This window comes from Fistularia commersonii, chromosome 12, assembly GCF_037954325.1.
Source record: "Fistularia commersonii isolate RoL2024-O1a breed Wild chromosome 12, RoL_Fcom_v1.0, whole genome shotgun sequence".
NCBI classification, from domain to species: Eukaryota; Metazoa; Chordata; class Actinopteri; order Syngnathiformes; family Fistulariidae; genus Fistularia; species Fistularia commersonii.
Genome location: NC_141295.1, coordinates 4,864,609 through 4,878,420, shown reverse-complemented (window position 1 = coordinate 4,878,420; position 13,812 = coordinate 4,864,609). Strand labels below are relative to the sequence as shown.

At 44.3% G+C, this 13,812-nt stretch overlaps 2 protein-coding genes across 3 annotated transcripts; one reads left to right on the top strand and one right to left on the bottom strand.

Moving 5' to 3' along the window:
* The first annotated feature begins 569 nt into the window (after window positions 1–569).
* ifngr1 (interferon gamma receptor 1) lies at window positions 570–7,433 on the top strand. Of its 2 annotated transcripts, XM_086156553.1 has the most exons (6): window positions 570–702; window positions 5,180–5,285; window positions 5,367–5,542; window positions 6,218–6,366; window positions 6,449–6,760; window positions 6,821–7,433. In XM_086156553.1, the coding sequence occupies exons 1-6, from the start codon at window positions 639–641 to the stop codon at window positions 7,085–7,087; spliced, it is 1,074 nt and encodes a 357-aa protein (XP_086012679.1). In that variant the 5' UTR covers window positions 570–638; the 3' UTR covers window positions 7,088–7,433. The 2 variants fall into 2 exon arrangements, with proteins under 2 accessions (XP_086012679.1, XP_086012678.1); XM_086156552.1 differs by having other exon boundaries at window positions 580–702; window positions 6,449–7,433.
* Window positions 7,405–13,628, bottom strand: ltv1 (LTV1 ribosome biogenesis factor). The gene is made up of 11 exons (XM_086156550.1): window positions 13,439–13,628; window positions 12,716–12,847; window positions 12,424–12,630; window positions 12,175–12,262; window positions 11,363–11,483; window positions 11,050–11,272; window positions 10,838–10,965; window positions 10,611–10,753; window positions 10,437–10,489; window positions 9,224–9,424; window positions 7,405–7,734 (listed from the first exon to the last, which is right to left on the bottom strand). The coding sequence occupies exons 1-11, from the start codon at window positions 13,439–13,441 to the stop codon at window positions 7,624–7,626; spliced, it is 1,410 nt and encodes a 469-aa protein (XP_086012676.1). The 5' UTR covers window positions 13,442–13,628; the 3' UTR covers window positions 7,405–7,623.
* Window positions 13,629–13,812: the final 184 nt, after the last annotated feature.

Sequence of the window (13,812 nt, the reverse complement as noted above, 5' to 3'; positions counted from 1 at the left end):
TTAAATTAAATTAAATTAAATTAAATTAGATTAAATTAAATTAAATTAAAAAAGAGGAAATATTCATGCAATAATGAGAGTTCCACTACCGTGTTTAGTATTGGTAGGACAAGTGTTATAGATAATAAAATCGAATTAAATTACATTTACGAACTTGAAATATGCATGTGATAATGTTATAATGAAAAGTGTTATAGATAATAAAATAAAATAAAATAAAATAAAATAAAATAAAGAAAGAAGAAATATTCATTCAATTATAAGGGTCATTGATAATAAAATAAAATAAAGTAAAATGTATTAACTGGAAATATGGATGTGATAATGGTGTAATGAAAATTGTTACTTAAAATAAAATAAAATAAAATAAAATAAAATAAAATAAAAAATAACACAGAAATATTAGATTCTACAGACAAAATTATGGAATATTTCCCTTCCATCAACTATTCCCTCCTTTTTGATCTCCATCTGTTTCCTCCTCACTTCCAAGTTTCTGCAACAACAATCAACCCGACCGGCGCTTTTATTTTGGAAAACACGCAAATCCCCGCAGGTGTGTTTCCGTTCACGCAGGTAAGGTGTGTGTGTGTGTGTGTGTGTGTGTGTGTGTGTGAGCGAGGAGGACCAGCGTCCCGATGCTGCTCCGCGGTGCCTTCGCGGCGCTCCTGGTTCTGACCAGCGCCGCCTCCGCAGGACCGGGTGGGTAAAGAAATAACATTGAAATAAATGCAAAAATATGCTTTTAGGAATAAATGTTTGTGTCGAGGAAAGAGTCACTGGCAGGAGATTAACACAGGAACTACATATACTCATCTGACCGGAGCTTCCGGATTCTGACACTTGTTATGATGTCAATCATTTATTATGTTTCTTCTTCTTCTTCTTCTTCTTCTTCTTCTTCTTCTTATTATTATTATTATTATTATTAGTAGTAGTAGTAGTAGTAGTAGTAGTAGGAGTAGTAGTAGTAGTAGTAATAGTAGTAGTAGTAGGTGTTATTGTTATTGTTGTTATTGTTGTTATTGTTGTCATTATTGTCATTATTATAGTTATTATTATTATTATTAGTAGTAGTAGTAGTAGTAGTAATAATAGTAGTAGTAGTAGTATTATTACTATTATTACTATTATTGTCATTATTTTCGTTATTATTATTATTTGTAGTAGTAGTAGTGGTAGTAGCAGTAGAAGTTTTGTTATTATGATTATTATTATTATGGTTGTTATTATGGATGTTATTATTGTCGTTATTATTATTATTATTACTATTATTATTACTATTATTATTATCATTATTATTATTATTATTAGTAGTAGTAGTAGTAGTAGTATTAATAGTGGTACTAGTAGAAATATTATTATTATATATTTTTTATTGTTGCCGTTATTATTATTATCATTAATATTAATGTCATTATTATCATTATTACCGTTATTATTATTATTACTATTGGTAGTAGTAGTAATGGTATCGTTATTATTATTATTGTTATCGTTATTATCATTATTACTATTAATTTTGTTGTTTTGGGTGGTGGTGTGTTTGTTGTTGCTGTTGTTGTTGTTAACAATAATAATACTGATAATTATTGATAATGATAGTTGTTAATTTGAAACACTTTCAGAAAATGACAAAAAAGTTTTTCCCAATCGATTGATTTATCATTCCTTTTATTTAGCGATGATTTGGTTGATTGATTGATTGGTGATTGATTAGTGAAAAAGACACGCGTGGAAAGAAACAAAAAAATATATATAAAAAAAAAAAAAAAAAGCAATTGATGTGGAAACTTCCTGCTCGGTCGGTTGATACCGCGCCCACGCAACACACGCGCACACGCACACGCTTGGATTTAACGAGGTGACGTGACCAAGTCAACATTTTTTTGACTGTGTGTGTATATGTGTGTGTGTGTGGTGTATATGTGTGTGTGTATGTGTGTGTGTGTGTGTGGGAGGAGTCACATACGGTGGACGAGGTTGTTTTTCAGTTTTATCGATACCAAAAGTTAATGATTATCAATCTGATATTTTCTTTGTTTTTTTAATCCCTAAAACCAAAGATCATGTCTTGTTTATTTTACAGAAATATAATTTCAAGGGGGAGAAAAAATTATTTAGTATCAGTTTTTTGGATAATTCTTTGATAGATGAATTGATACTAAATGGATCGGGGTGAATTCATTTTTTATTGATTTATTTATTGATTCATTCTATTCACTGAAATCAAATTAACCATTTTATAGGTCGTTTCTTTGCGAATTTGTTTTTTTAATTGTTCATGAAATTATTGGCAATTTATTTGTTATTTGTTTGTAATCTACAGGTGAATTCCACTATTTTAGTTGTTTCATTTGCAAAATTCTGGATGTCTTTTTCTATTTTATTAGTCAATTTAACAGCGATTTATTTCTGAACTATATTTTAGAAAAAAAAAAGAATCTTAAAATAATTTGTATATATGAAAAGTATTTTAAATGATTCACAGGAAACCTCTCACTAAACTACAGATGCATTTTTAGTGAGTTTCTCTTACAACATGTTATTTTTAATATTTTCAGTTACTATATCAACAATTTATAGTAAAATGATTCATCATTTTCTGCATCTTTTAAATGTCATTTAAATTATTGGTAATTTGCTGTAAATATACAGATAATTTTTAATATTTCAGTCAGTTCATCAGTTATTTATGACAAAAAATACAGATACTTTTGAATTTATTTTGATTAAACAATTTGGCAATTTCTGGATGAAGACAATGTGCAAAGATTTTTAAATAAAACTGAAATAAGCTATATGACATATTCTAACTTCAGATGATTTTAATGAACTGAAAACTTTATTAAGGATAATTAAGTCATGTTTTGGTATTTTAACATTATTACTTTCTAATTTCCTTTTTTTTTTTTACTAATTTTCCTTAAGTTATATATATTTACTGCCCAATTTAATACATTTGAAAAAAGAATATATAAATATTTTTTCTACAATGCACTTACAGACATCAAATGTTTGTTTGCTAAGTAGCTGGAAATTCTTATAATTATAATCATACATGTAATTGTATTCTTGTAATAAGTAATTTCTTGGTCGATCATAAATATTGTTCGCAAATCATTTACAGACTTAGATTTTTTATTGTTCAATTATACAGCGGTTCAGTCTAAAGCAGCAATTATTATTAATTATTATTATTATTTAATTTAACAATGTCTATTAAAAAACATCTCCCATTAATATTTTTAAATTAACAAAAATTCAGATATTTGACGTAGTTTTTCCTCCCTCTTTTTTTTATACCTAATGCCATTTCGTGCTTAATATTTTTTAACTAAATGATTGATAAGATTCAATGTTGGCGATTCGTGGGATAATTTTGTCAAAACTTGAAATGGTTCATTAATTTCTTGGTAAATAGCAATGTATGTATATATAATTGAAACGTAACTTCATTCATTTGCGTCTTTCAAGCCCATTTTTACTTGTTTTTATTTTAAATTTACACATCTACAATGTTTTTCAGTTGTTTCTAAAAAATACATTTTGCAATTCTTGCGAAATTTTGGCATCTGTAAAATAATTCCAGATCATTTATAATAGCAAAAGTCTGGGGTAAGAAACATACAGTTGAAATGAGCATTTAAATAGTGGACATAAATAAATATACATTGACCGTAGCTCCCTTGGGTAACTGGACTTGTATGTTATTGCGTAGTAGCATGTTTGAGTGCAGGGGAGTTTGGTGGTACCATGGTAGTGGAGTTTAGTCTCTGGTCTGAGGACGACCGACATGGCGAGGGGTAGGAGATGGTTTCTAGGGGGTCACCAAGAGTTCAGTGAGGACTCAGTTCCTGGGAAGAAGTTCTCCCTTACTTTGCTGGTCCTTGTCCAGAGACTTCTGTGGTGCCTGGAGTTGGTGAGCCTTTTTGACCGGACCGGAGGTCTTGGTGGTCCAGGACAGGACCTCCGAGATTTGGATCTCCAGGAACACGAAGCTGGATGGGGTCATGGATGCCTCTTTTCTCCTTTCTGATGTCCACGATGTTGAAGAGCAAGTTTCCTTCGGTGTAGGCCCTCTGTGGGCCTTCCCCTCCTGGTCACCGATGATACCTATCACCACGGTGTTGTCCGCAACTTGACGATAGAGTTGGAATCCGTGCACTGGTGTGCAGAGAGTAGAGGCATGGACTCAGCACACTGCCTTGTGGTGGAGTGTGATGGTGGTGGAGCAGGTATCTCCTGACCTTACAAACTGTGGTCTGTTGGTTAGCATGCTGGCTGTAGCTTCTTGGAGCAACCGCTCGTGCAAGGAGCAGGTTGAAGATGTCCACAAAAATCCAAGCTAGCTGCTTGGCGATGCCCTCTGCAGCAGTGTCTTTGTCCTTATTATCCCTCCGGAAGCGAGCATGGAAGTCATTGAGCTCAATCAGGAAGTAGGTGTCCAAAGTCGTGGAGATGGAGACGATGGGTTTGTGGCCTGTGATGGCCTGGAAAAGTGACCTTGTAAAAGTGACTCTGCAGCACTGTTGGCCTTCTTGATGGCCCTCGTTTTTTTGCGCCTTCTGGTGTTGCAGGAAGATCCCAGTGGACTTTGAGGTGAACCGTCTTCGAGGTTTGAGTGACTAAAATTGTCCGTAACAATAAACGCAGCCTCCGGAAGGGCAATCTGTTGTTTGCTAGTAGCCCCTTGAAGTTACTTCCTTGCGTACTCAGCCCCTTGGCAAGAAGGTGCAGTATTGATGGTGGACGTGATCTCCTGTGGCTAATAAAACAGTCTACACCAAACCATGAGGGACTCAAGGTCAGCCGAGCACTGTCTCTGAAGAGCCACAGAGTCCGTAGACCAGGCCTTGTTGCCATAAATACACAGTCCCCCTCTTGCGGAGCATCAGGCTAGCTCACTAGCACCGGCCCGCAGCCATTTCTGGGGCATTTTTCCGTGAAAATCACGTCATTGCAGTCCAAAAGTCTCCTGCTGTGGACAAAGCTCAGTCAGATCTCGTCTTTCGTATTCACGCGAGGCAGAGAGAATCGGTGCAGTGTTAGCGTTAGCTTAGCTCATATCCCTCAGTGCTTCCTCCGTCTTTCCGTAGCCTCCGGTGTCCTGGAGTTCTCCGGGATGAATCCAAGATCGCTGATAGTGCTAACATTATGTGATAATCTCGGTTTGCAGTTCCGCCACCGGAGAACGTCACGATCCAGTGCAACAACCTGGCCTCCACGGTCCAGTGGGACTACGACCAGCAGGGGGCGCCGACAAAGTTCATCATCTACCACAAGTGAGGCCTCTGGCGGTAGTGAACATTGACTTTGCCGCCGTGCAGTGCTAAGGGATCCCTCTGCGCCGCCGGCGTCCGCAGGCAGAAGCAGTACGAGACGGTCGACCGCCGGTTCAACGTGTCCAACCTCTGGGAGTCCCTGGACAGCCTGATCGATTACCAGCACGTCAGCGTGGCGGCCCGGCGAGGAGGAAGCGTCTCAAAAAACGTCAGCGTCTCCTTCAACTTCAACGACCTCCTGTCCACCGACGTGAAGTGTGAGTTTACCGGGAAACATTTAAAAACACCTGGGAATAAAGTTCCGATGTAGCGATAGCTTGGCGATGGAGGGTAATAGATCCCCTCTAGCCGTTGATAGCGGCTAGCTGGAATAGCTGCCCGGCTGCAGCTAGCAGACAGCCGCCTCGTCATAGCTATCCATAACAGCGGCGGGCTAATGGCTGATAGCTCCCTGTTAGCTGTTAAATGTATCCACAGTCTGCTAGCAGCAGATAGCTGCCTGCTCGCAGCTACGTGTATCAACTGCCTGTTAGCAGCAGCAGTTGCCCACTATGTGCTAATGGTACAAGCTACCTGCTAGCGGTTAGCGGCTGAGAGCTGCCTGCTGGCGGGAAAGAAATGCCTGTCACGGATTGATGGCTACCTGCTGTAAGCTAGCAGCAGCAGTTGCCTGCACACAGCTAGTTGACAGCTGCCTACTGGCAGCTTGCAAGAGATAGCTACCCGTGAGCGGCTAGCGGGTAAACAAAACTGCTCGCGGCTAGCTGTAACAGCTCCCTACAGGTGGCTAGTGGTCAGAATCTTACAGTTGACAGCTAGCTGGAAACAGACATCTGCGAGCAGCTAATAGCTTTCTGCTAGCTGTAACAGCTCGCTGCTGAATGCTGTTTTCAAGCATCCAGACTATTTACATCTTGGGCGTCTTTTCACAGGCGCTTTCGACTTCCCGCCCGTCACCTTGACAACCAAAAACACGAACGCCATCCTCCGTTTCCAGAATCCCATGCAGTTCCACCGCAGGCTAGAAAATCTAATGCGCGGCGCGAACCCTACCTTCTGCTACGAGGTGTCTTACGGCCAGGTGGGTGCCAGAACATCAGAAGAAGTCGTCCACGGCTGTGGAGTCTTGAGATGTGTGTGTGTGTGTGTGTGTGTGTGTGTAGCCGGACATCTCAGGTGAGTGCAGTTTGAACCACAAGATCTGCGAGACGGAAGTCACCTTCCAGAAGGGGTCGGCGCCGACCTGCATGAAGCTCAAGGGTGAGCTCATTGTGTCTTCTGGGCAGTACCTGATGTTCAAAGCGGTGGATCGTTTGTGTCCCGGCACCTCGATTCATGAGCCCCACCCGGAGAACATCTTTCTAGAGTCGCTGCTGCCAGGCCTCCTCATCGGATTGTTCCTAGCCCTGCTGGCCACCGCCGCTATCTTGATTGTGAAGGTCTTCAACGTGAGGGAACAGCTGCCAGATTCCCTGGTGAGCTCCGACGGTTCCTTCCCTCGCGCGAACCCGCCTGACCCCTTCCTCCTCCCGCAGGTCTTCAACAACGCTTGCCAGGACGCCGAACACCACCACACCTCCCAGGAGGCGGACGACTGGAGTAGCTTTTCGTCCCAAATCGAGCTCCAACTCTTGGAGAACCAAGTTGAGGAGAACCAAGTTGAGGACAACCAACTTGAGGAGAACCAACTTGAGGAGAACCAAGTTGAGGAGAACCCCCAGGAGAACGCCAACAACTACCTTCTCTTTTGTCAGCACAGTATGGGAGGTGGAGATCTGGTGAGCGGCTACAGCAAGAGGTGAAGAACCACGATGAGAAACGCTCTCCACAGAAAAGGGACCGACACTAACGGGCGGGTTAGCGTCGAGCTAACGGACGTAAACGCCGCTTGTCTCATCTTGAGTTGTTGATTTGTTTTGTTGGAGAAGAAGCTTCGTAGAAGCAGGAAGTCACGAAGGGAAAGATTTTTTTTGGACTCATAATCACGTCTCACTTCATCTTCTCGAGGAAGGAACTCCCTGCCGAGGAGGACAATCACCGTGACTCATTGTAGATTATTATCCTTGTAAAAGAGTTAATCATTAAGCAGGTCGGGAAACAAGAAATAGTCTTGGTGGTATTTTTCAAAATAAAGCTCAACTTCTGGAAGCTGATCTTGTTTATTCTTTTATGTTTAAAAATAAAAGTCCTTGGGGGGAGGGGGCACCTTCACAGCATCTCTGGAGAAGATCATCTCCAGGACCAAGTGACAGCGGAAGATAAAACTCAGGTCCATCCCGGAGTTCCGGCCGCTCAGTTCGTCTCCTAAAGGGTTCAACTCGAGTCCCGGGCGGAGCTACTACAGCTTCAGGCCTTGGATGTTGGTCCTCAGGTTCAGCAGCTGCTTCTCCTGCCGAAGCTTCTCCTCCTTGAAGAGCGTCCGGTTGGCCTTCTTCTCCAGCCGCCGCTCCTGCTCCGACACAAAGGCACACCAGTTGGTACTCCGATTTGTTGAGTTACTCTTTGGGAGTGACCGGGATCAGGAATGAGTCCATCAGAGGGACGGTACATGTTAGATGTTTGGAGAAGGTTAGAGGTGGTTGGGTCATGGACAGATAGTGAATATATTGGTGGACAGATGCTGGACTTGGGAGGTCCAGAGGAAGACCAAAGAGAGGATTTACGGACGTAGTGATAGCAGAGGATACCGAGATAGGGTTGGATGGAGAAGGTAGATTCACAGTGGTGACCCCTGAAGGGAAAAGCCGAAAGGGAGAAGAAGAAGAAGACAAACACGGAGAATCTTGACAAGACTACAACTTCTTCACTCCACGTTGACGTTGCTGTTCTGCCCACAGCTCCTCCTGAGCTCCATGTCATTGGAACGGCACCCGAAGAAGCCCAGATCTTCCTCAAGGACACCCGGGAACCTCCCACAACACAGCTAGGCTACTTTTGCCGACTTCTCCGACACTCTTCACCGCAAGGCTGCATCCCGACTCCCCTGCTCTTTATCCATCCAACAAGACCGCTGCCTGGTGAAGGACGCCGACGATACTGTCCTCCTGTCCCCTATTGGAGGGTCCTGATCCTATCCATCCTGGTCACTCCCAAAGAGAACCTCAACATCTTCATCTCTGCAACCTCTAGTTCTGCCTGCTGTCTTTTGGTCATTGGAACGGTTTATAGTCCAAACATCATCTCTGGTCTCACCACTGTCTTGTACACCTTTCCTTTTATTCTGGCTGATAGTCTTCTATCTCTTCGTACCCCTGACAATTTTCTCCACCCATTCCAACCTGCTCGTCTCTTCACCTCTTTTCCACACTCTCCGTTGCTCTGGACTGTTGACCCTAAGTACCTGAAATCCTCCACCTTCTTGATCTCCACTCCCTGTAGCCTCACCGCTCCACCCGAGTTCCTCTCATTCACACACATATATCTGTCTTGCTGCAACTAACTTCCAAAGCATACCTCCACCTCTCTAGATTTTCCTCTACCTGTTGTCTGCTCTCGCTCACAATGTCATCCGCAAACATCATGGTCCATGGGGATTCCTGTCTAACCTCATCTGTCAGCCTGTCCATCACCATTGCGAACAAGAAGGGGCTCAGAGCTGATCCCTGATGGAGTCCCACCTCCACCTTGAACTTCTCTGTTCCCCCTACAGCACACCTCACCACAATCTCACAGCGAGCATACATGTCCTGCACCAGTCTAACATCCTTCTCTGCCACTCCAGATTTCCTCATTTATCACGAAGTAAAAGACATAAGCGTCTTATTCTTAACGACCAAGTGACAAGCCAGGCCGCCTTTCCAGTACCTTAAGATTTCCTTCCAACTGCCACGGTGAAAACCGTTGCTTGCGAGGCCCACTAGCCAAGCACTTAATGTACGATGTGTTGCTAAAATGTAACGCCCCTCAAGCCGCCCCCGAGCGACTTCCAACGTTCCCACCTTCCGCTCCTCCTTGACGGCTTGCTTCCTGGCCTTGCGGTCCTGACGGTCCTCGTCGCGGGGCCGGGGCTGCGTGGCGGCACGAGGCAGGTCCGAGTCGTTGATGCGTCCCATTCGCTCGGCCTGCCGGGCCGTGGGGCCGCGAGGGGGCAGCACTTCCAGCGGGATCCCCGTCTTATTGGACAGGCGGATGGTCCTCGCCTGGGGACGGAGAACGAGACTGGTCTCTAGTCCAGACGTCGCCGTCTTCAACCCGCCGGGAATGATAACAAAATGCTCAGCTTTGGATCATTTCATGGTAATAATGTCTGTAATTTCTAGAATGTAATGGAGGAAGAAAACTCTTGATACTTAGATTTGAACATTTTGAATCATAATCTGAGTCTTTCAAACTAATTTTATGATCATTTTCAGTTAATAAACACAATATCAATTCATTTAAATGATGTCAATTCCATTCAAATTATTATTAAATTTCTCGAAGCCTCAGTTATTCGTATTTTTAACCCATAAATGAAATGTTTTCATATGTTCTATTGACTCTTCTCACATAGATGGATATAATAACAAAATAAGCAGTCATCTCAGCTCTGGATCATTTCCTGGAAATAATGTCTGAAATCTTAAATCACAATCTAAGTCAGACTTAAAGTCGAGCTTTTCTGGATCATTTTCGGCTCAAATGATAAACACAATTAAAATTAAGTTAATCAATTCAAATGTTGAAGCTTCATTTATTCATATTTTTAAGCTGTGTATTTTTTTGACTTTTCTATTTATTCTCATTACTCAGATGGGAATGACAACAAAATGAACCGTCATCTCAGCTTTGGATAATTTCCTGAAAATAATGCAAATAATTTAGATTTGAAAACAAGTTTTGAATCACATTGTAATTAAACGCAAACTAATTTCTTGATCATTTTCGGTTCAATTATCACACCGATTTAAATAGTTCAATTATTTTTAAACTGATTGAAGCTTCATTTTTTGAAATTATTTTTAAGCCGCCTTTTTTTTTTGTATTATTTTTTACATTTTCTACTTGTTTTAATTACGTAAGTATATATTTTCTTAAAATATTTTAATAAAAACATCGGCTGTAGTTTCCACAGTCGTTTACAGGCCAGGCAGCTGAACTGTGCAACAGCGCCCCCTAGTGGTCGGGGTCTGAATTACACTTCGGGGTTGAGGAAGAGCTCGGTCGTCGCACCTTGGCCGGCTCCTCGATCATCTTGGGCCGGTTGTAGATGTTGGAGTAGGTACCTGAGGGAGACGAGACGGCCTTCAACACCAAAAGTTAAATCTCGTCGTCATCGGGGAGCGAGCGAAACTCCCGAGACGAGGGCGAAGCTCCTCAGGAGGCTCCGTCCTGCTCCAGACTCACTGATGATGGTCTCGCAGTCCCACTTCTCCTCCGGAGCCTCCATCACCAAGGCTTCCATCTCCTCCTCTTCATCCTCCTCCTCGTCCTCCTCGTCCCTCAGAGACGGAGGCTCCGGGGGTCCCAGGTCCTCGGGCCTCAGGGACCTGAACCGGGACAGAACCGTGTTAAGTGTCCACCCGGGGCGGAGCGAGAACCTGGGCTGGACTTCCTCGGCGCCGGACGCTCACTCCCGCTGCTTCTGTCGGTGGAACTCCCGGATCACCTCCTCCAGCCGGGCGCTGTCCGGAGCGATGAAGCCCTCCAGCTCGGCGTTGTCCAGGGCGCCGATTTCATCGTCGTCGAACAGCTCGAAGAACTGAAACACACCGGCGAAGAAGACGGAGGTGAAGATGGACGACGGGGAGACGGGACCGGGAGACGGACGGTTTCGCAACCGGACCTTCTCGAAGCGGTCGTCCAGCAGGGTGAGCTGCTCGTTCCTCCTCATCACCGCCGAGGTGAGCGAGTACTCGGTGAAGCGGCTCCTCGTCTCCTCGTCCCGGAAGAGGAACCGGGGCTCGCCGCCGTCCTCCTCCCCCGAGAAGCCTCCCTCCGAGTCCAAGTCGCCCTCCGAGTCCGTGTCCTCCCACTCGTCGTCATCGTCTTCCCCGTCGTCCTTACCTCTGACACACACACACACACACACACACACATGGGTCGTACAAAACCTCTGCAGAAGTTGGTTCCGGTCCTCCGGCCCTCCGGGTTCTCACCCCGCGCCGGCGGCGTTCGCCTTGAAGATGAAGTCGTCCTCCAGGACGTTGTCGGGGTCGTCGTAGTCGAAGTCGTCGTCGAGCGCCGCCACGATATCCGGGTCCATGTCCAGACGGGGTCCTGCGGGAACACACACACACACACACACACACACACACACACACAGCAAAGTAATTACTTTAACTACACTCATTGAATCCATTAAGAGTACAGTAAACCCTTGTTTTTCACGGGGGTTATGTTACAAAAAGAACCAGTGATAGGCAAAATCCGTGAAGTAGAAACCTTTATTCGTTTTTACAATTATTATACAATTAAATACTCTATTATACATCGCTGCTGTCGTCCTTATGTTTTTTTCTTCCTTCTTTATGGAACGAACGGAAGATTCATTAATTCCTTGATTCCGACCTACAGCCGAATAGCTTTTAGCTTCCCTTAGCATGTCCAGAAGTTTAACTTTATCTGCCATAGATAGCATCTTCCGCTGCCTTTTGGGCCCTTTTGTCGCTCCAGGGCGTTTTGTCAACATTATGGGTTTTAGAGAAACTCGAAATTGCGAGAGAATATGCACGTACGTCATGTAAATTTGCCAAGCTGTTTTACGTACGTGTACATATTAAACTGCGACGTTATTGACGCACAGGTAGAGAAGAAGCGGAGTGACTTTTTAGCCAATCAGAATGCAGAACACGATGCACCATGCAAATCCGTGAAGTAGCGAAACCGTGAAAAGTAAACCGCGTTATAGCGAGGGATCACTGTAGTGCAAAAATAATATAAAAATGTGTTTTTAACTTGGAAATCACACCTGAGACGGGCGCCGCCTTGTTCAGGAGCCCGACGTCCTCCTCGAACTCGGAGGCGAACACCGAGGAAGGCAGACTGATGGTCGCCGCCTGTCAGACAGGAAGCATCGTCAGATATTTCAGAACATTCTGCGGGGGGAGGGGTTGGCGACCGCCGCTTTCTCGGTCGATGTTAGCATAGCATTAGCTGTTGATGCTGGGGTGATTGGCGATGTTAGCGCCTCAACACACACGCCTTTCCACTGACTTACAGACAAGGCCGTGTCCGGAGGAAGCTGCTGCTCCTCCTCCTCCCGTTCTTCTTCATCGTGCAGACGAAAAGCCGTCCTGCCGGGCGGGGCGGCGGCCACCAGCTCCGCCCGGCCCGACGCCTCCTTCAGATGCTGCAGGTAATCGTAGTCGTCGTCGAAGAAAACACCGAACTTCCTCTGCTCCTCCCGCCTCTCCTCCACGTCCGCCTGGGAAGCCATAATCGTTTCATTCGCGTCGAATCCGAGTGAATCTACCGGTGGTTTTCGGGTGATCGGTGAGGACGGGGGGCACCTTGGCGGCGGGCAGCAGGACGTGCTGCGGGGCGGTTTCATCGGCGGCCAGCGGGTCCCTCTGGCTCCGGTGGACGAGGTGAAAGGTCACGGCCTTCTTCTTGTCGATGAACGCCTTCTTCTTGCGATGAGGCTGAGGGAGACGGATCAGAAGCCGAACTCACTCGGCGGCTCCGTTCGGTTTTGAAAAAAGGTAACGGCTTATTTTCCAAGCCGCCTGAGTTCGATTTAATGAACTTATCCAGTAAAATAGCGACGCTTTGGTTAGCAATTTGAATAAAGCTGACATTAGAATGAGAATAACCCGATTCGGTGACATGATTGTAGCAACGATGCAAATTAGTTTCCTTTCAAAATAAAACCAAATATATTATGGGAGCCTCTCACAGCCACGACACTGGTCTGTAAGTTATATCCCAATATAAGTTATATCTCTTGTATTAATATCTAATTCTAGATTAAATATCTGGAGCACATCAAAACAAATGGGGACAAGGGGACGACGAGGGTTCCAACTAAGTTTGGAAGACACATTTCTCGTAACGAAACTCAAGTCGGCTATGACTGTTGAAAACTTATAGTTTAATTGAACAAATTAGTGGAATATAATGAAAAAAAGGGTATTAACGAGCTCTGTCTTCCAGACGAGCACCGTGTTTACATGAGTCTGCTGTTAGCCGCTAGCTAGCTAGCTAGCTAGCAAACATCGAAACAGCCGTCTTACCATTTTGTGACAGTTCCCGTAAAAGCTCCTTTTATCCGGGCCCTTTTAAAGATTATAGAATTCCAAATCTCTGGGGGTCTGCTGACACGGGCAACCGTCCGCAACCTCAAAATACCGGGGAACTTCGACTCCACGCGGTTTCCTCTCTGGCTTTGGCCAACATGCTACTCCGACTCGCCATCACAGGAAGGAACCATCAGGGGAAAAGGACGGGGGTGACGGGGGAAACACCGCGGGACTAAACCATCATTACTGTTTTCTGTAAAGTGTCATTTTGGAAAGTATCGATCTGTATTTAGGTGTACGATCATGACTGATGTGCGAACATTATTATTTTACGCATCTGTTATATAATTCATCTAGCTGAAATAAGT

Coding starts and splice junctions, on each gene's coding strand:
- ifngr1 (XM_086156552.1), top strand. CDS start 639: ATGCTGCTCCGCGGTGCCTTCGCGGCGCTCCTGGTTCTGACCAGCGCC. Junction 5,286..5,366: donor AAGTTCATCATCTACCACAA/GTGAGGCCTCTG, acceptor CGGCGTCCGCAG/GCAGAAGCAGTACGAGACGG. Junction 5,543..6,217: donor CCTGTCCACCGACGTGAAGT/GTGAGTTTACCG, acceptor GTCTTTTCACAG/GCGCTTTCGACTTCCCGCCC.
- ltv1 (XM_086156550.1), bottom strand. Junction 10,754..10,837: donor CACCGACAGAAGCAGCGGGA/GTGAGCGTCCGG, acceptor GTCCCGGTTCAG/GTCCCTGAGGCCCGAGGACC. Junction 7,735..9,223: donor CCGTCAAGGAGGAGCGGAAG/GTGGGAACGTTG, acceptor GTGTCGGAGCAG/GAGCGGCGGCTGGAGAAGAA.